Source organism: Arachis stenosperma, chromosome 8 (genome assembly GCF_014773155.1).
Source record: "Arachis stenosperma cultivar V10309 chromosome 8, arast.V10309.gnm1.PFL2, whole genome shotgun sequence".
Classification (NCBI taxonomy): domain Eukaryota; kingdom Viridiplantae; phylum Streptophyta; class Magnoliopsida; order Fabales; family Fabaceae; genus Arachis; species Arachis stenosperma.
The window spans coordinates 351,916-374,598 of NC_080384.1; the positions used below are offsets into that span (position 1 = coordinate 351,916).

Genomic DNA, 22,683 nt, shown 5'->3' on the forward strand with positions numbered 1-22,683 from the left:
TGATACACCTGTATAGAGCGTTTTGTAGTGCAACTCTTGTCGACTGCACGGAGATTGACGATCCACTGACACTTTTGCTTACTTGGGCTTGGATCCGTCTACCATTTCTTACATCGATTCCTAGCAATTCTCGACTCTTTCCAGTTGCAAATAGGTAAATTTAATTACTATATGCTTTGATAAAGTGTAGCACGTTGTATTTTAAATTAGATTGATAAAAGTTAATTAACGAATTGTCTGATGTCAGGTGGCGTAATTGGGAGCGTGCTAATCGGCCTTACAGATTTCATAGTCTTACTCACTTTAGAAGAGCATTGGAAGATCTGCAAGAAGGACATGTATGTATTAATAAACAAGTATCTGTTTTTATTTAGCCGTATTATTATTTAGTGTGTAATCCTCCTTTACTTGCAATGTGTACAGTTTGTTTGGGAGGCTTATGCGATTGGGCGCATTGATCCGAACGTGATTCCTTTTGACATCCGTCAGCGATCAGTTATATGGAGTGCCATGGTACTGCTTATATCTTTTAAATGCGTTGAGTGACATTCATCCGATATACTGAGGAGACAATTTGGTTTAACTCATGGTGTTACTCATCAAGAGCGGGATCTAGGTGGAGCACACAACGGGATTCTGAGAGGACCCAAGAATCAAGATTGGTCTGAAACTCACTCGTTTTGGGTGATGCATTGGACGAATCAGTATAATCATGATCTTATTGAGCACCTGATACCCTCACATCATCCTTTGAAAATTTACATGCATTGCTGCATTGGTACCGAGGTACATATGGCGACCACTTACATTTGTCAAATCTCATATTGCAAGAGAATCGGGAGGGCAATTTTGTGCATAATCATAAGAATTAACAAGATTAACCACCGCCACCGCCACAGCCACCGTCACACACACAAGCACAGTAAGAGCTTGAGCATTTCACACCATATATTCCTGACACGCATTCTGCGGATTATTTTACATCACCAGTCCCATTACATCAACAGTATTGGAGTGTCCCGTAGCAAGAATCAGGGGATCAAGGTCTGTTTAGCCAACTACTTGGATTTATGGCTCCTATGCCAGGTTTCTCACATCCAGGTAATTATAGAGACATTCTACAAATACAGATATGGGATATCTGTACAAAATACACGATACTCTCCTAGATATTTGAGAATTCATCTTCTCACAAATCACACATTTTATTTCTTCAAATGATGATGTGAATGGAATAATATCTAATAGATTTTCACACACAAATTTCACTCCTTCATATGTTTGTAATAAAATTTGTCCATGATAATATACTTTTAACATAACTTTATCATCCATGATGATTCACATTGCATACCCTAAACTTTGGTGTTAATTTTTTGGAAACACATAAGAAGAAGAGAAGGAGGAGAGAGGAGCTTCAGACGATTTGAAAATTGTGAGAAGAAGAAGATGAAGTGGAGAGCTCGGTGAGACCATTGTTATATATAAACGTTGAAATTAGACTGTCCGACCGCCTTTTTGACCGTTTCAAATTTTTGGAGCACCTATCAGACAGTCCAATTAGAGATACGTTGGGCCAAAAAAATTTTGCATGCATAAAATTAGTGGGTCCGATTTCTTAACAAAAAAATATTTGCCAGCATAAATCGGACAGTCCGATTTATACTCCTCTCTCTCTTCAACGAAATCAGAGCATCTGATTTCTTCTCCGTTAATTAACCGCCATCACAACAGTGTAAAATACTCCTAACGTTCATAATGCTGCGTTACATACAAGTAGGTGTTATATCCAAAAAAATTAGCCATGTTTAAACTTGGAGGAGGTCTTTGTGTAATTTGTGTGTGATATTTTTTATTATTTAATTTGTATTATGATAGAAATATAAGATGCTAAAACACAAATATATCTTAAAAAACAAACACAAAAGCAAACAAAATATAGTTATCTTAAAATAAATTTTGTCCATTTCTATAAATACATTCGCATGAAGTTTTGTATATATTAATATTTTTGTATTTTCTATTTTTAGATTTTTGCTAAACACAAACAACTCCAAATGATAATAAGTTTTGTTTATGCCTTGGTTTTGTCCTCCACTACAAACTGTTTTGTCCTCCTACAAAAAGAATTGATAGGAACTAATTTAAGTTTATTTATTTATTTATTTATTTATTTTACATTGAACTCATTTGAGGTCTGTTAACTTTTAAAAAAAAATTTCAACACAACAAATTGAGAGTAAGATGGCAACATACACGACCAACATAATACAAATAAAGGAAAAAACCACCCAACACGAAGAACTCTAATAGTTATTTCGTTGTCATTTTCAGCATTGCCATCAACAACAAAAAAAATCCACACCTAACCCCTTTGTATAGTTCATAAAAGACAGATGGATAATCTCGTCGACCCCTTTGATCTTCCTTTCAAGTCAAATGTTCTAAATGATCGCATAAATCCATCTCTTGCGCTCTTCTTTGCTAATTGATATCTCAGTCCAACTTATAAAATGTTCATTCAACGTCTTCGGAAACAACCATTGCTTTCCAACAAAAGATAATCAAGCACACCAAACTTGTCAAGAAAAATCACAACAAAAAAACAAGTAGTGACCATATTCAACACCTCTGTTACATAACACGCATCCAGCATCTTTTTTGTTAATAACCCCAAACTAACTCATCCTCTCCTTTGTATTGACTCTGCCAGTCAATACCAACCAGACAAACAGTTCAGCTCTTAGTGGAACTAGACCTTTTCAAATTGTCTTAGTAAAGGTGTAACTTGTTATATCCTCCAAAATTATTTCCGCCTGCAATACCTGCACAAAAGAATTAGTAAAAAAGACTTTTTATTTATCAAATTTTTACACAACTCTATCCTTTCTGTCATAAGCAAATTTGGACCAGCCTTAATGCATCATGGATTGGAAAGAGTTGTGTGAGTTTAAACTATTTTATTTATGTTTGTTTAATTGTTTATATCACTTGGTCTTTGAACTATAAATTTAGTGCGAATTCTAGTTTATAAATTATGTGATTCAACATAAGGGTAGCTTTTAGCACTATTGCATTCCAGGTTCCAACATCCAAGATAGATAAGCTGAATCAAAATGTGGATCGTTAATTAGCACAAAAAGAACAAATATGCAATAAACCAAATTATTAGGCTTAATGGCTTCCACTTTCTAACGATTTACATTGAGTACAAAAAGATAAGTTCTATAATTTTAAGAAATCAAATCTAAAGTTTAGACACAAAAAAGTAGGTGTCTCTTAACTCAAAACACTGAAACAGTAATCACTAATAAGTAAAGTGCAGTTTATTTGTTGCGTTTGGCAGCACGCCTGCCTTGGCCCTTCTTGGGTGGTCCTTTGCCGCGCCGCTTCAACATTTCAAGTTTCGATAAGCGCCTACAAAGAACAAGATAACCAAGTCATTAAATTGCTAGAGTGAGTGCAAATTAATTTGTTCTTTTTTATCTAGCACTACCACTTTATGGTACATCTTTGAATCAATGTCATTGATATAGTCATTAAATTACTAGACATTCATAAATTTGCATCACAACAGTGCACCTGGTGCAAACCAACAAAGCCAACTTCAAAGGGGAAGCCCCTAAACCTCGCTAGATTAAACTAAAGTGTGTCATGAAGCTCAGGCTATATACTATAATAGGAATAGCACAAATATATGAAAAATGTGACAAAATTGAAAAGATAACATTTTTTCTTTGAGGGATTAAAATCTCAAACATTCAAATGGTGACATTAAATTTTATTCATTTATTCACATTATCAATTTTCGTTTTGAATGTTAAGCAGCTGAGGCAGTATAAATATTATGCAGAAATAGTTGTCCATCACTATTGCACTCAACATCCAAAATTAATAGAGCTCATTCACCATACTTAAATAACCTCAAATGAATAAAACAAGGTACAAAAATGGTTGATCCATCTAATATTGACACTGATATATAGAGATACATGGATGTTAAGTAGCAACTTCGACTAAAGAGTATAAAAAAAATTAACTTTTATAACACAATTCATTTCATTAATAAAAATAAGAACACCCCATTAATTTTCACACGCTGAAAAATCAGCATCAAACCCCAAAAACGAAAAATACAAAGAAAACTTTCACAGAGACAAAATCACAAACACATAGCGGGCACTATGAAAATTGAGCTATAACGCACAGAGCAAAGTGTGATTGATAGTGAATTGGAGAGAGAGAAGGTGCTTACTCCTGCTCTTGACGAGCCATGACGAGAGCGTCGTCCTTTTTTATGTCGTAAGGGTACCATTGCGCTACCTTCTCACCGAAGAGCTTCTGACGGAGGATCTTGTGGGCCGATTTCTGGCCCATTGGGTTTAGCTGGTGGCCGAAGATCCGGGCCCGGGCTTCCATGACTCTTTGCCTGATGGCCGACCCTACCAACAGCTTCAAACCACCACCGCTGGTACCAGCCATGAGAGAGAGTATAAAAGAGTACGGTGGGAAAAGCGGGTGGTTGATGGAATAACTGAATAAGAATAACTATGCGTTAATTTCAGTTTGGTCCCCCAAAAAAGTTTAATTTACAAGAGTGGGCCGGTCAACTGGCCTACTATCAGTAGATTTATTTCATTTACTGTCCAAACCACAAAAATCATGTCCTTCAAATAAGTCAAAAACCTACTTTGGAATATTTTATTTATATATTATCACGGCTAAAAAAATAAAAAATACTATTTGTACACTAAAATCAACTACAAATATATTTTGTGTATAAATATATGTGTGATTTAATTTATTTTTAATGTGTATTTATATTTTAGCATGTATTTTATATTGATGATGAACTTTGGTAGTTGATTTTAGTGTACACGTAACATAATTAAAAAAATATTTATTATGATTTATTAAATTTAACATTTCATGACAAAAAAAAAAAATTAACATTTACACTGTCTAGAGTCAAATTATTTAATTATGTGATAATAATTCAATACTAAATTATACCTTCACATTGAAACTTTATAATAAAATTGTAAAATTTGACAAAATTTTGTGATTTATGAGAGGCTATGGGGCTAAAATTTTTATATATAAATAATTTTAGCGTGAAATACAAAAATATTTGATCATTTTAATATTTTATACACAATTTATAAAAGAATAAAATATCACTGATATTTTATAATAAAAAATTAATTATAAAAAACAAAACGTCAATTTTGTAATAAAAATATTTTTTTAATTATTAAAACACAAAACGTCACATTTTGTAAAATATATTATTTTAATTATAAAAATACAAAATATCAATCACATTTTGTAAATGATCATAACAGTATTTAACACATAATTTAATTTATCATGGGAAATTTCATATCTAATAATACAATATAAAAAAAATTTATAAATGATTTTTTTAATTCAAAAACTATTCTGTCGGATTAAAATCTTTCTATATCAAAATGATCACTTGACTTTAATCATAAAATACATGCATAGTATTCATATTATTAGTTTATCACTATATGAGTATGCAGAATACTAAGGATTAACGTGTTTCCCATGTTCTTGAATGCATTTTTTCCACTTTCGTCTCAACTCTTAAGAAACAAATGAAAAATTTATTTCAGAGGCTGTTCCTCTTTAATTTGTCATACATGCTAGGATTGCTTTACGTAAAGACTAAAGAAAACAGCTCATTATCAAGAATTCTCATGTTGCCTAATCTAGGTTTTAATTACATACCCTGCCGCTTAATTAGGAATTTAAAGATCAACCCTCAATAAAATAATATCAAGTTGATCGAGTACATGCTTAAATCCTAAGTAAAGGGAGATGCGAAAATAATCTTGCATATGCATGGTCAAATTTTGTGTTCTTCATTAAAAAAAAAAATAACAAAATCAATAAGATATTATGAGATCACCTGTATGATTTTTTACCAAATAAAGTTGGCAAATAGCACGTACGCTTGAAAATTATTAGGATTCGAATTCAATTCTATCAATATGAGAGCTACTTTAATAACGGATAACAGAAATGATTGGTAACAACAAAAATTTAGCCAAAATTAGTTATATAATTTATTTTATTTAATTTTTATTAATTATTGTAGTAATTAATGAATATTAAATAAGATAAATTTTGACTTTTTTGGAGAATTATTTAAATAAAGACGTCTAAAACGTCTATTTTTAAAGATGTTTTTTAGATTGGATTTGTTTTTAGAATATGACAAGACAAGATATTGAAAACAAGACACAAATGATAGAGACACAAATTTTTGTATTCTTGTATTCTGTTTGGTAATAAACTAAAACAAATTATGAAAATCCAATTTATTCTATTTTTTTCATTCAAACAATTTGAGAAGAAAAATATAATAATAAAAAATATAATTATAAAAAATTGACAAAAATAATAAAAGAAAAAAGAAAAAATAAGTTGTGTCCCTTATTAGTGTCTCTGTGTCATTCCTATTGGGATAAACACAAAATACATTAATTCAATGTCTCTGAACACAATATCTCTGTCCATGTTTCATCTATCAAATATGATTTTGTGTCTCCGTATTCCTGTCTCAGTGTCCTGTCTCTGAAAACAAACGCAGTCTTAGTGATTAAAATTGAATACATATAATTAATTAAACTATGTTATTTTTATCAAAATTAGATTAGATAAACCGATTTAGCAAAAAAATCGGTAAATTATACCTTGAACTAAAGTAATATTTTTTTATAAAAAATAACTACAATATTCCAATTATAAAAAATAACTAAAATATTATTATTATTATTATTATTATTATTATTATTATTATTATTATTATTATATATAAATTTTGAGAACTCTAAATCTTAATCCTTCTCTTTTCTCTCTATCGTCATAGAGTTAAGATTTAGGATTTTTAAAATTTATATATATATATATATATATATAAAATAAAAATATTTTAATAATTTTCTATAATATGATTATTGTAGTCATTTTCTATAAAAAAAAATATTAATTAAGATCGATTTAAGGTTTGATTTATCGATTTTTGAGCCAAATCAATATGTCTAATTTAATTTTGACAAAAAAAAAAACACAATTTAATCGATTATATATAATAAATTTTAATTATTAAAAAATATCTTTAAAAAATACATTTTAAATATTTTTATCCGGAGCGATTTTTTTTGTTTACCTCTCTAATATTACGAAACTGATTATATGTAAGTACTTGGGTGAGGAAGCTTTTTTTTTTTTATGGTCAACTTGGGCGAGGAAGCTTAAACACACGTCTTAACTAGTATACTTCTTAGTCTAAGACCTACCTAAATTATTGGGCATTTAGGCTAGATTATAGTATAATGTTAGTGAAGAAATATAAAAAATACACAAAAACAGAAATGATGAGTTTGTAGGATACCTTATTTCATTGCACTAAACCGGATCACATACATCTAATTAAATTTTGTGTGGCTTTAACTTTGATTATACTTAACTAAAGTGCCTAATCAATTATATTATTATATACATTAGTAATCCTCCAAATCAAAGTCCATATGTGTGGAGGTGTGACCGCGAAGCACCAAACATGCATATATACCTGCTTCTTTTGTGTAAAACATATTTTAGTTCATATATATAAACGTGTTATTTTAGTTTTTGTTTCTTTATTTTAATTATTTTAAATCTAACGTTAACAAACGATAATAGTGAAATTGAAGGAAAAGGCATTTTTTTGTCATTAAAAAAAAACCTCACATTATGCATATAGAAACTTATATATTAATTAACGATAAATATTTAAATGAAATTTAAATCCGCACTAAATTAGTCATTTTTTACTTTCTGTAAACAAAACCAAAACACCACCATTTTCCCATGATTATAAAACATCTCAACCTGAAAACCTTTTCTTCTTTTTTTTTTTTTTTCAAATTGTTGGCAATGATAATATATGGTCTCGTGTATATCACTACTATTTAGCACCTTCATTCTACTACAAACTATTAAAATTAAGAATATCGGGTCTAACTTAATTTCAAAACTTAGTTCATAAAATAAAAAATATTTTATATTTATAAATTTTCTAAAGACATTATCGTTAAAAATGTGAGACTTGTAATACGCTTCTTTTACGATTAAAAATAATAATCCACAGCATAAAAATTTATAAATAAATAACTCAACCATATTAAATTAGATAAACTCTAATACTATATTACAATATTACAAATTTACAATATTAAATGACCTAACTCAAACGTAAAAGTTATTTCATGAGGTGAGGAACATATTAACTAATTCGATTGGTTTCTTTTGGGAACTTAACGCTATATAAAGGTTTTGATTATTATTATTATTGTACAATAAAATACTAAACAATGTGAATAATATATAATTTAAGTAGATAATTTAAGGGTGTAATGTACTTTCCCTTATTGGATCAATTTTAGAGTTTATATTCACATTGTTCATAAAAACCATTATCTACCTAACAAAGTGACAAACTCTATTACTATATACACAAGAGAGATCTATTTACACAGTACAATGTGTAACTCTTGTTGACTTACTTAATCAAAAACTTCTTATCTGCGATTAATTTTATCAATTGAATCATATTATATATTATCCTAATAATAATCAAACGAGAATTTATCAAATTTAAGAACATTATTTATACATCAACAAATTAAATATATAAATTTATAGTCTTAGCTTGTTTGCATTTTAAAACTATAATATACATACAGAAAATAAAATATTACAGTCCTGTATGTATAAAATCAACTTTAAAGTTTTATAAAATGTTATTAAATTGATGTATATTCCTTCTGTGTCAACTTTCAGACCTATCTGGCTATCTGATGATCTATTTATTATTATATTGGAAGAAAACTTTGAACCTTGATTATATTAAATAAAACAACATCAAGATCCAAATCTTGGGGTATGTAGTTAGAACATATAAATGTGTGAGCTTAACAATAATCAACACACACAAGTGTATAGCCATATGTCCATGGCAACTTATAATCGTCAAGGATCATTTAGCAAAGCGAAAAGATTGGGTTCAAGATCAAGTTTTTTGTCCATCTTCTTCCTATTTGTTCTTGCTGCAAGCTCCACTTTCATCATCCATTATTGGATTGACTTTGTAAGTTTTATTTATTTGTTATTTCTCTCAATTATTTTCCTAATTATCTTCATGTTAATAAAATTTTGTGCATATATATAGTTTGATATTTTGATGATGATATGCTTTTTTTTTTTTTGTAGCTTAATCTTTTACTTCAATTTCCTTCTATATATCTCCCTTATATTTAGTTGTCATTTGTAATTATATTCTTAAGAAGTAAGAAGTGGTCTTCATATACTTTCTTATACGAACATAAATAAATTAAAGGAGAAGCTAAGCATGATATCCATAAAACAAAAAAGCTATATGGTTTAATTTACTTACAAAGCTACATGCATGTATGTATGTGTATATAATTAATTAGGAAAAGTATATGTAACCAAGAGGTTATCAGCCAAAAACTAAATAAAATCACATTAATTTATATTAATTATTAATTTAAAATTTTTTAAATTCAATATTTAAAAAATTTAAAATTGATTAAGTAAACCTAATTAAAACCTATAAAAACCTTCATCTTCTCTCTCACATTAACCTATCCACCTCCAACAATCACACACACAGACATCTCTCTCACCAATACTGTTGGAAGTGCCGGCGATTTCTATACTCTCTGCCTACAACACCAAGTCCACCTCCCATTTGTTATTCTTGTTTTTTTTTGGGTTAATTTTCATTATTTTTTAATGTTTTTTCCTTTGTTTCTTTTTTTTTTTTTTTTTGCTTTTCCGAAGAAAATAGCATTACTGCATCAGAAAATAGAAGCCTATTATTCCATACAAGATATATGGAACTAGTTTCAGAAAATAGAAGCCTATTATTCTATACAAAATGAGAGACTAGTACTAAAATTTCTGTCTGTGTCTTCAAAATTTCAGTATTTCAGTGCCTCCAAAATATAAGGACACAGGGGACTGATATTTTTAAAAACAGAGACTAAAACTTTAATAACATTTTATACTTAAAATACTTTTATTTTAATTAATTAATTCTAATTTTATTCTTTGTACAAATTAAATTAGAGTTTTATTCTTGTTTCAATTTTTGTCTCTCACTTGGCACCAAACAGAATACTAAAACTTATTTCAGTTTCTGTCTCTTAGTCTCTGTCTCTCAATCTCAGTCTTTCAGTATCTGTCTCTCCACCAAACGCTACCTTAGAGCTTTTATGCTCCTTGTTTAAATGTTCTCTTTCTTCTCTTTCGCTTCATCTCAGTTACAGAAATATAAAAAAATATTCGTTTAATATGAAAAAAAGCATCCTAATACTTAACAAAAGAAATATTCAATTATATTTTAGCAAAAATAATTAAATATCTATAAAATTAAAAAATTATGAAATTCTTAAAGAAATACAAAAAAATTCGAAAAATATATAAAAAAAATCCATTTATTATGAAAAAAAACATTTTGATACTTCACAAAAGAAATAGGGAAAATTATTGTAAAGGACCGTTAGGAAGATTTAATTATTAAAAAGGACCTTTGATATTAAAATTATTAAGAAGGACCAAATCTTTTTATAATATTTAAGAAGAAGAACCAAATCTTTCTATAAAAAGACAAATATATCTTTAATTATTTTTTATTTATTTTTTATAATTTTTATATTAACAATTTTTTTTCTAAAATTTTAGTAATTTTTATTATTTATTTATGTATTTTTTTACTTTTCTGATTTTTAGCTTTATTTTTCTTGTTGGGTAAAGATCACAAAATTAAAAAAATAAATAAAAAAGATTAAAATTTTAAGAAAAATAAAATTTATCAACATAAAGATTATAATTTTTAGAGACCCTGCATTTTATATTTTCTTTGGGGTATAGCATTCATGTTAATTTTTTTTTTAAGAGGTCTCCCCATATTCAATTAAGAGGTCGCGGATTCGAGTCTTCTATCTTTGGAAAAAAAAAGCATTCATGTTAATTTAGCCATTGAATTATAATAATAAAACATGATATAAATTCAAAGGTAATTTACGTTAATAAATAGAGATTAAAATTATACAGATGTCCTACATAAAATTATTTGATTACACATCTGTTTTAAATATATCTATATAAATTAAATTAGATAAATTTAATTATTAATAAGATAAAATATCTAAATAAATCAAATTAGGCCATTTCAATTTATTAAAACAAGTGAAAAATTATATCTGCACTAAATTCTTTAATAAATCTAATCAATCCAATTTAATTTATTATTATAGAAAATACATGATAAATTGAATCAGTTCATAAACTCAATTTACTATAATACATAACACGAAATAAGTATTATTGTGTAAGTATCTGAAGAATAATTATTAATTTAAAATTTTAGATGACCAATTTTAGAAAATAATATTTAGTAAAACTGTTATTAAAATTTTATTTTTTATTATTATTTTAGTAATTTTTATTATTTAAGGGAAAATTATAAAAAATAAATAAAAAATAATTAAAAATATATTTGTCTCTTTATAGAAAAATTTGGTTCTTCTTCTTAAATATTATAAGAAGATTTAGTCCTTTTTAATAATTTTAATATTAAAAGTCCTTTTTAATAATTAAATCTTCCTAGCGGTCCTTTACAATAATTTTCCCAAAGAAATATCCATATATATTAACTCGTAGAGATTTTGAATTCACCTAAAGATATTTGGCTAATTTTTGGCTAATACCCTTTTGATTCCCTAGCATTATTCATATAATTATATATACGAAACTATTAACGACTAATACTTTTATCAATATTAGTTAATACTTTTGTTTTTATTATTTCTAATAGTAAATTTTGTTTGCAAAGCTTTGGAAATTTCTAAGTTATCCATTTAATTTTAATATATATTATTTGTATTTAGATATATATTTTATATTAATAAATAATTTTAATATCAATATATATCTAGCACATAGTTATTTGTTATATATGGAAAAAAACCTACCATATGATAGAGATGAATGATCAAACGAGATAAGACGATACCGAGATTAAAGTCAAAACACGCAATTGCTATGGAATAAAATCAAAACTTGCCAACTTTTTCAGAATAAATAAATAGGATTTAATTAAAAGTTTTAATTAATATATAGACTTTATTACAACGGAGTAATTAAACCTGTTTAGATTAACAATTCCCCACTTTGATACACATAACATTATTGCATTTTCTAGCGTTATTGACTTACTATATTAATATATTTATTAAAATTAAATGATATGTAGCGGAATTCTTTTTTTTTATATTATTTTTGGTTTTTTGGGGTATAAATTTTGGGGGAAGCGTGCAGTCCGCCGGAGTTGACAAAGTAAAGGAATGAAATATTAGAATTTAGAAGTGTCTCTAATTGTATTTTACCAAACTTAATATTATACGAGGCAAAACCATGCAAGTTAGAATACTATTAGATCAAGATTTAGTTTAGTGAAATTTTTATTTTTAAAAATAATTTATAAAATTTAATTTTTAAAAATAGTATTTTAAAAATTATAACATCTATATTTATTAAATCAAATTAAAAATAACTTTAAATAAGCACAAACAACAATAATTATATTTAATAAAATATTTTAAATTTTAAAAATATTATATTAAACATATTAAAAATTAATTGATTTGTGAGGTTATATTAAATTTTTTAATTTTTATAAGTACAAATTATTTATAAAAAATTTTAATTTAGATATTTTTTAAAAGTATTTATATATTTAAAAAGTTAAAAGCACAAATATATAATTTTTTAAATTTATAAAATACAAAATTAAATAAAAATTTATACTTTTAAAAAATACAAATACATTTTAAAATTAAGTTTAAGATTATGTCTCCCACTCTCTCCAATCTTAAGAAAACAAATACTTTTTAATTTTTTTTTATCAAATTAAGTTTAGGATTGATGTCTACCACTCTCCCCAGTCTTATTATATATCCAAGCTATACTGGGTTAGTTATTATAATAAAAAGTCAACCACAATGGGTACTTACTACTTAAGAGAGTGCGTCTTTGGAACGCTTAAAAATTTAATGTATTATTTTAACCTTTTTATTTAATTTGTACTATTTTTTAAAATAATCGATTATGTAATAATTAATTTATGTTCAGATACTTTAGTTCAAAAGTGAATTTAAGATAATTATTTATTGTGTCTAGACTCTAGAATAAATGAGTAAAAGCTACTTTATTTTAGTGGAAATAATTATAAAAACAGGTATGAAATAATAATTATTTATATTATTATTTAATATCTAATAGTTGATATTAAATTAGTAAAATAATTAATATTAGAAAGAATATATAAAAAATAAGCTTCGCTTTTAAAAATATCGTTTGCTTTCACTTATGAATTTTTTTTAATATTAGCTTCAAATTATCAGTTTTGATTATTATCTATTATTTTCAACGGTCTATTATTCAAATATGATATTTTTTTTGAAAAGCTTATGATTCCCAAAGAAAGTAGTTGGGATATAAGTAGTAATAGAAAGTATAAATTAATTCAAACAAATCACTCGTTTAATTTAATCCAAACCAAGTAAGATTGTAATAACTTGAACTGAATTGATTCTATATTAACAAATTATGTATGGATCAGATCAGATTTTAAATAGAATTGAATTTTAGGTATATTTTTAAAAATAATACTATACATTCAAGTCTTTTTATTAATCAACTTAAATCAAGTTAGTCTAATATGACAAAAATCAATTATAAAAAACATTATTCCAAATCTTATTATTTAATCTAGTTAAATTTAATTCATAAAAAGACCTGCTCACTACTTTTAAAACCAATCCAATAACTAAACTAGCTTTTTTTTATGATGCTCAATGACTATGTCATCTTATCAACCAAATTTAATCAAGGTAGTTTACTAGCTTTAAGGATGAATAACAAAAAATTGTAGTTAATTAAAAAAAAAGGAAGAAAATATAAGAAGAGACATAAAAAGAATAAAAAAAAGACTTATTAGTTAAACTATTGATGATTACAAAAGTAACTTCTTTACTTATATTTATCCTAATTTTTTTTGCTAATAAGAAATAGAATCATGGCGAGATATAGAGAGATATTTTTGGGATATTTTTGTTATTTCAAGAATATAAAAAAATTAATAATTTTTGTTGAGAATGAATAATGCATACCCTAGATAACACTAAAATGATGAGCTCTTTATTATTTTTCATTACAAAATAAATTAAAAATGAACCACTTCTTTTTCTTTAAAATTAAAAAATATCCCTTTTACAAATTAAAGGCAGTCACGAGTAGTCAACTATAAACCAACAATTGTTGTATCAATATCAATATCATTATACATTTCAATAAAAAAGCAGAGAAGATAATAATAATAATAATATAATTAAGGTTATTATTATAATAAATGAAAGAGATTCTATATTTAGTGTGAAATTGAAAATTGTGAGTATATAATGATATTTGGAGGGCCAATAAAGAGTAGAAGAGTTGCATGATGCAATTGGAAATTTGGCAGATACACGCCATCCATAGTTTTAATTATTTATAGTCAACAAAACCTTCTTTCTTAGCTTTGTAGAAGTTCATGCCTTACCTCTCATCCCAAATTCATTATTCATGGTGGACAAGGCTCATAATAGTAATGGCTGCTCTCACTCATTTCTTCCCATCATGACAAGATGGCTCTTCCTTTTTGCTTTCCTCTTTCTCTTCCTTACAAGCCACTATTTTCTGGAAACTGACCTTGTAAGTCTCCATTATCCTTTTCTTTTTTTCAAATTTTATTAAGGATATAATTCTATACACATGCTTCTTCGTTTGCAAGTTTTGAAAGGCATGCAAAACACAGAAATTCAAATTATATTATTTACATAGTTATTAGGTATACTAGATTATTATAAGAACGGGAACTTCATATATATAATGATAGCAGCAGTTTTCTCTCCTCTTCCAAGGTCAACTCTATTCCTCCAATTAATTCCACGTTTTTGAGTCTTCTCCAAGTTAGTGTTTTTGATAGTTTTTGCTTTAAATCTCTAATGCTCCTACAATTAATTATCCAAAAAACATGTTTCTCTGGGTTCAAGGTTTTTTTTTTTTTTAAAGGAGATCAGATAGTGAAATAAAAGCAGGCATATTAAAAGGAAAAATAAAAAGAAAGTTGGTAAAAGAACGAAAAAAGTGGAGTTATTTTTTCATCTTTATTAAGGAGAAAAATGTGATAAATAAAATACTAATAATGGAAGATTGTATAGTTCACGATCATGGTACGGTGGTAGTTAATTACTTAATTAAGAAAGAATTAAAAGAAAAATCTTGTGGATATTACTTTCCAAAAACTTGTATGATTTAGTGCATCATGACTACTTAAATTAATAATAATAATAATAATAATAATAATAATAATAATAAGATGATGATGATGATAATTATCCTATACATACATATGGTAATGGGATTTGTATGCATTGTAATAAAAAAATACAATGCCATATTAATTAATTATATTCTTTTCCTTTATACATACATATGATTTCTTTCTAAGTTTTTCTTTTTTGTTTCTATCTTGGCCGTCCCTTTGACAATTCAATATCCAAGCTCACGTTGTGCGTGTGTGTTTGATTCTAGTAACATATATATAGATAGATTGACCAAAGAGAAAAACAAAGATTATAATAACATACATGGATCCCTTGTACCTACCATTTGTGCATGAAAATTGAAGAATGATGTGTTATTGAAGTAAACTACACTATTTTTCTTTAATTTTAATTATTTATTTATGTTTGTTGTGGGACCATTATGTGCAAATGTGCGTCCATGATAATCGATCAATAATAATATTCATCCCTTCAACTTTACAAATTTATATCTCGAGATTGATAATTTATCAATTATGATATTATCTACTCTAAATATAAAATATATATTAAAATAAATTAAATATTATATAATTAATGTTTAAATATATACACAATATTTTTTATTATTTATATATCTACTTATATTGTTTTAGTAGAAGTTTATAGGATAAATAAATTTGGATAATAGTTATTAGTATACACCTTATATTTAAATTATTTTTATTTGTACTTATGTGATCATATAATTGATGTGACTTAAATCAATAAAATCAGAAGAAATTCAAATTTAGATACGTGTTTTTAAGTTTTATTTTGTTGGCCTTATGTCCTTGTCTCTATTTATATTCTCAAGTTTATATTATTCCATAAATGTCACTGTATATTATCAATCTATAATTTTTTGTGGACTAAAATTCATATATTTAATACATGTTTCTACAATATTTACCATTAACTAATTTGATTTATAATGTTTAAAGTTATAAAAAAAATTGAATGGATTTTTTAACACTATCTTCTTTTTCTTTTTTTTTTTTCTCAGAGCAAATTTACAAGCTCTACTATCCTGAAGACAATTACAATCTTCAATGGGAAACCCGAACCGCCATTGCATTGCAGCAATGAAAGCTCAAGCATATGCAATTCTAACTACCCAGATAAATTTGAACCGAATGATAGAACATCAAGATCATGCCCAGAATACTTCAGATGGATCCATGAAGATCTGAAGCCATGGCAGAAAACAGGGATCACAAGAGACATGGTTGACAGGGGACAAAACGTGTCACACTTTAGGCTTGTGATTGTGAATGGAAAAGCATACATTGAAAAATACAAGAAATCGTTTCAAACCAGGGATGTTTTTACAATATGGGGAATCCTACAACTTCTAAGGTTGTATCCTGGGGAAGTACCTGATTTGGAGCTCATGTTTCAATGTGGAGATAAGACTGTGGTGGATAAGGGTCTATATCTTGCAGGTGGACCACTTGCTAATGTTTCACCTCCTCCTATTTTTCACTATTGTGGAAATAATGATTCATTTGACATTGTCTTCCCTGATTGGACCTTCTGGGGTTGGTAAAGCTTCTATATTCCCTTAATTAGTTCTTATTACTTATTTCTGTTGTATACAAATACATCTCTCTGCATATAAACATTATTTTTTAATTATTAAAAATAGAAAAAAAGAACAAATAAGTCCTTCACTTTTAATTCACAAACATTTAAGTCCTCGTAAATTTAAGAATAAATTACTATTTGTATTTATAAAAGATACAGATGCCGACAAATGTACCCATATAAGAATAAAACGACAATTATAACTACGAAAGATGACTTCTGTGTGCCAAGAGTACCCGGACGTTAGTAACACAATTGGTCTGTTAGAGTATTCTTGGCACACAGAAACTATCTTCCGTGAGTACAATTGTCGTTTTATTCTTACATGGATACATTTGTCTTTCATGGATACAAATGGTAATTTATTCTAAATTTAATCATTCCTCTTGAAAATATGTTGTCCTAAAAGTAAATATTTTATTTTCATTTCTCTGTTTTTATTGTTTCACTTGATGAATTATTTCATTTCATTTATTTGATTAGGATGATAAAACATGAAACAAAAATTACATTTTTTTCAATAGGGCTGAACTCCACATAAGTCCATGGGAATCAACACTGCAAAGTATAGAAGAAGGAAACAAAAGGGTGAAATGGAAGGATAGGGTACCCTATGCTTTTTGGAAGGGCAACCCCACTGTCTCTCTTCTTAGAAAAAACCTTTGTAAGTGCAATGTCACAGATAAAAATGATTGGAATGCCAGAATATATAGTGTGGTAAGTAGATAACTTTTAAACCTTGTTAACTCTATGTGTTCAAATAATTAATTGCATTGTTTCAAGACACAATAATCAATTTTGATTTTTGTTTTTCAGCAATGGCTTGATGAGAGAGAGAAAAATTTTCAGGACACAAAACTGGGAGATCAATGTACTTACAGGTAGATAAAACTTGTTAAATTTAGAGAAATGTAGATTGTAAATATATTAGTGACTAAATTAATTGATGTTATTACAAATTAAAGGTACAAAATATATGCAGAAGGTGCTACATGGTCCGTGAGCGAGAAATACATAATAGCATGTGACTCAATGACAATGTTCATAGAGCCTCAATACTTTGACTTCTTTACAAGAAACATGGTACCTCTGCAGCATTATTGGCCTATCAGCACCACCAACATGTGTGAGGACATCAAATTTGCCGTCGACTGGGGCAATTCTCACCAAGATAAGGCACAGCAGATTGGAAAAGGAGGATCAAATTACATCATTGACAATCTCAAAATGAAGTATGTGTATGATTACATGTTGCATCTACTAAAAGAATATGCTAAGCTCCAAAGGTTCAAACCCAAAATACCTGAAAGAGCTAAAGAGATGTGTCCTGAGAGAATGGCATGTTCTTTGCGCAATGGACCAAGAAAGAGATACATGTATGAATCCCTTGTTAAGTCACCAAGTTCCACACTTCCATGTTCCATGCCTCCTCCTTATGAACCTCAAGCTCTTCAACATTTACTTCATCAAAAGGATAATTTAATTGACAAAGTCAGGTTAAGGTCTCTTAGTGATGCTGCTAAGAAGCAATGAATTGGATCATGTTATGCATTATTATACTATACCCTTTTTCTAAAAATTCAAAGGAGTTTCCCTTCAATTCATGCATGTTTTGTTACTAATAGTTACTTCTAGTCTAACGAATTAAGCATTTCAAAGAATTCTAGTTTGCTAAAACAGTTTTAAAGCCCAAACAAAGAGATCATCAGAAAGTTTTTTTTTTTAAAAAATGGTTCATTTACTTAACTTTGAAACAGATCATCAGAAATTGTAAAATTTCTATTTTCATTATGTTAAGAGTGTAACAATTAATTAATCAAAATATAACACAGTTAGCTAGGTGTGAGTTTTGCAAAACCAATTCTAGGGGATATAACATGATGAGTTGATGATCAGATATCATTGCAAATTTTTCTTTTCTGAAATCGATTATTGTAGTAGTAAACAAAAACCAGCCCTAACAATGCAATTTAATTTGGTGGAAACTCAGTTAACTTCATGTGAAGTTGATAATTGTTAAATGATTTGATAAGTTTGACTAAATTATCATTTAACGACTCTCAACTATCAACTTTTTATGAAATTAACTGCACTGAGTTTTTACTATTTAATTTCCACTAATATTCCCATGCTACTGTTATTGCTTCAGCAAATGTTTGGACTTAGTTATTACTTATTAGCATTAGATGTTAACGTGTCAAGTGTTATCCCCACATTAAAAGAGTAATTAAAAGAGCAAGATTCAGAGGCTCCAGTATAAAAAAAAATTTAAAAAACTAATATTTTTATTAAAATTTAGTCGGTATTTAATTAATAGAAAAAGAGTGTAATTTTATATCATTAAATATAATTTTACATTATTAAAAATATTAATAAAAACTAATTAATATTTATAAATTACAAAATATACTCTCCCTTAACACTACTGTACATGGCTTGATTTCAAAGTTTATAATATTTTGAGTAAAGGACATTTTCGTCCTTGACCTTTTTTTTTCGCGGACATTTTCGTCCTCAAGGAATGAAAAATACATTCAAATCCATGACCCCTGAAAAATGTGGACATTTATGTCCTTCTATTGAATTCAGCTGTTTACACTGGACGGAAAATGATGAGTTGGCAGAGGTGGCGCTGAGGTGGCTGTAACGGAGGCCAGGTGGCATGGAGCATTTCGTAACAGGACATATAAGTCCTTGGAGACGAAAACGACGTCGTTTTTGTAACCTCCCCCAATCCTGTTTCGAATTTCTCTGCCTTTTCTTCCTCCTTCGTCCTTTTTCCCTTCCATTCTTCTTCCTTGGCCCCTGCCTCCATCACCGTCGCACAGCGGCGCCTCCGTCAGCTACCATCAACGCTGGCGACCTCCTCCTTCCTCTCTTTTTGCGTCTTCTTCCCTTTTTTATTCCCTTACTCCCATTAGTTTCTCTCTCTTCTCACCCTCCTTCCACCCACCGTTCGTCCGCGACAACCTTCTCGGCGATCCACTGCCGCCGCGCCGCCGCCTCTCTACCAGCGCACCACCGTCGCTACTAGGGCCCAACCATCATTTTCTCTCTCTCTCATTACCACCCCTGTGCTTCCCAGGTCTTCTTTCTCTCTGTTTAATTCACTCTGTTATTGCAATTAGTTAATTAATATTGTTTAGTTAGTTTTGTTTAGTTAATTTCAATTTGGTTAGATTAGTTAGTTACATTAGGTTGTTAGAGAATCTAGTGTGAATAGTGGATTAAGTCTTGCTTGCTTAATGCTGTTGTCTGTGCAATCACTGTTTGTAGTTCATTATATTTAGTTTGTTCAATTGTTCTTGAGTTGTTAGGATTAGGGTTGGTTAATGGAAATTGTTGAGACTGATGTTCTGTGTAAATTCTCATTGCCTGTTTTGGTTAACAATGAACTCTTATGTGCTCATTTTGCTGTCTGATGCTACATCTCTATTTTAAAATGAGCTAATTCCATTGATTCAATGATGCACTTTTGTTAGGTTTCATGTAATTTACTTTTGATATAATTGTTGAACTTGATGAGAATTGCTGCTTGAATCTGGTGCTTTTGTTCTCTGTGTTGTATTTCAAGCCATTGTGCTATACTTATGTTGATTGTGCTACTTGATTTTCACTATGCTTGATTATGGTTCATGTTACTTGTTTTTGTTCTTGCTTAGTGATGCTGAGTTCTTAATGCATATTGAACTTCAATTTTGATTCAGTGAGACTTGATTATTTGATCTACACTCTCTACCTGTAATTGACTGTTGAATTCATTATTTGTTTGACTTTGTGAAATGTACTATGTACTACTGAGATGCTGTCGAATTTCAGAAAAGTTTTGTTTGCTGCATTGGGAAGGGGATGTTGTGATGTTGCTAACTGTCATACTAAATATTTCAACTACACATATGATCCTTACAGCTTAACTTGGTCCACTCCCTTCACCTGCTGCAATTTTCCTATAATTTGAGAATTCTTCCGTAGGTTATGTTTACACAAATTTGAGTAGATTAGGGTTTAATTGAACACAGTTGACAAAAACAATTAAGTCTTATTCCAGTGGATTAGGCAATGCTGTAGCATTCTATTAAAATAGAACATAGTTGAATGGCACAAAAGTTTGTGTCGGATGTTTTGTCCTTTGGTCAACATAGTTGAATGCAATCCTTAAAAAGAAAGATTTTAAACAGGCCATTTCCTTCAAGAATGAAATAGTTTCATCTACTTCCAAATCCCTCTCCTTATACAATGCTTCTTTATTGAAAGAACCCCTCAACCTTTCCATGACAACCACCAAATTTATAGACAAGTATCATTGTATTTTCATGCAATTCCAACTAGATCGTGGCTTTCCTCCACATGTTAAACTCACACCTCATGCTTTATGTCTACACAAAGAAGAAATGGATATCCACAAATGTCTCATTAACCGTGTAGACATTGTTCATAGGATTGCAAGGCTTTTGATGCTTGTTGGTATGGGAAAATTGTCACTTTATGTAATTGAGAAGCTAAAATGGGATCTGGATCTTCCTCATGATTATGTAAAGACTCTTTTGGCCGATTACCCTGATTATTTTGATGTTTGTAGCATCGAAGATCCATTATCCGGAAAGGTTGTCCTGATTAGGAAGCATCCATTAATGGGTATGAGATTGAGGATCACTCAAAAGAGAGGAAGGAGGAGGTCGCAAGCGTTGATCGTGGCTGACGTAGGCGCAGCTGTGCGGCGGTGATGGAGACAGGGGCCGAGGAAGAAGAATGGAAGGGAAAAAGGATGAAGGAAGAAGAAAAGGACAGAGAAATTTGAAAGATTGGGGGAGGTTACAAAACGGCGTCGTTTTTGTCTTCAGAGACTTATATGTCCTGTTTCGAAATGCTCCCTGCCACGTGGTCTCCGTAACGGCCAAGTCAGCGTCACCTCTACCAGGTCAAACTTTTTCTTTCCGTCCAAATGCCTGAATTCGACGGAAAGATTGAAATGTCCACATTTTTTGGGGGTGAAGTACTTAAATGTATTTTTCATTTCTTGAGAACAAAAATATCCGAAAAAAAAAGTCAGAAACAAAAATGTCCTTTATTCTAATATTTTAATAACAATCGATGCAACAAGAGTCAGGATAACAATGACTTGTCAAATTGTCGCCACTAAAAACGTGTTACCAACCTTAATTTTCTGAATTTTCTATTTCAAAAGAATAATATTCTAGCCACACGTACATGTGGCAGTTAGAGGATACTTCTTTTTTCTTATATTTTTTATCAATAAAAAAAAGGTTTAAATATTAGAATTAGAACTTGCGAGTTCTTCCGTTAATTTCCAACTAAGTTTTACATACACTCTCTCTTATTTTGATTCCTAGCATTCTTCTTCACTCTTTTTTTGTTTCCCACCTCTTCAACATATAAATTGTATATAATTAAACAAATGTTTTACATAGAAACTATATATAGGATAAAATTACATAGAAACTATATATAAACACACACGATCCATGTTATAGCTTTAGCAAGATGGCATGCATGAAGAAGAGGACTAAGAAGTTGGAAAAGAAGAAGAAGAAGAAGAAGAAAAAGAAAAAGAATTTAGATTAAGATCTATTCT

General features: G+C 28.7%; 2 protein-coding genes across 2 annotated transcripts; one reads left to right on the top strand and one right to left on the bottom strand.

Moving 5' to 3' along the window:
- Positions 1–3,139: 3,139 nt before the first annotated feature.
- Positions 3,140–4,539, bottom strand: LOC130946585 (uncharacterized). Its single transcript, XM_057875378.1, has 2 exons — positions 4,256–4,539; positions 3,140–3,417 (listed from the first exon to the last, which is right to left on the bottom strand). Exons 1-2 carry the CDS (start codon positions 4,480–4,482, stop codon positions 3,327–3,329), a joined length of 318 nt encoding a protein of 105 aa, XP_057731361.1. The 5' UTR covers positions 4,483–4,539; the 3' UTR covers positions 3,140–3,326.
- A 10,047-nt stretch (positions 4,540–14,586) lies between these two features.
- Positions 14,587–18,714, top strand: LOC130946983 (uncharacterized). Its single transcript, XM_057875902.1, has 5 exons — positions 14,587–14,850; positions 16,510–17,048; positions 17,615–17,807; positions 17,907–17,971; positions 18,056–18,714. Exons 1-5 carry the CDS (start codon positions 14,722–14,724, stop codon positions 18,621–18,623), a joined length of 1,494 nt encoding a protein of 497 aa, XP_057731885.1. The 5' UTR covers positions 14,587–14,721; the 3' UTR covers positions 18,624–18,714.
- Positions 18,715–22,683: the final 3,969 nt, after the last annotated feature.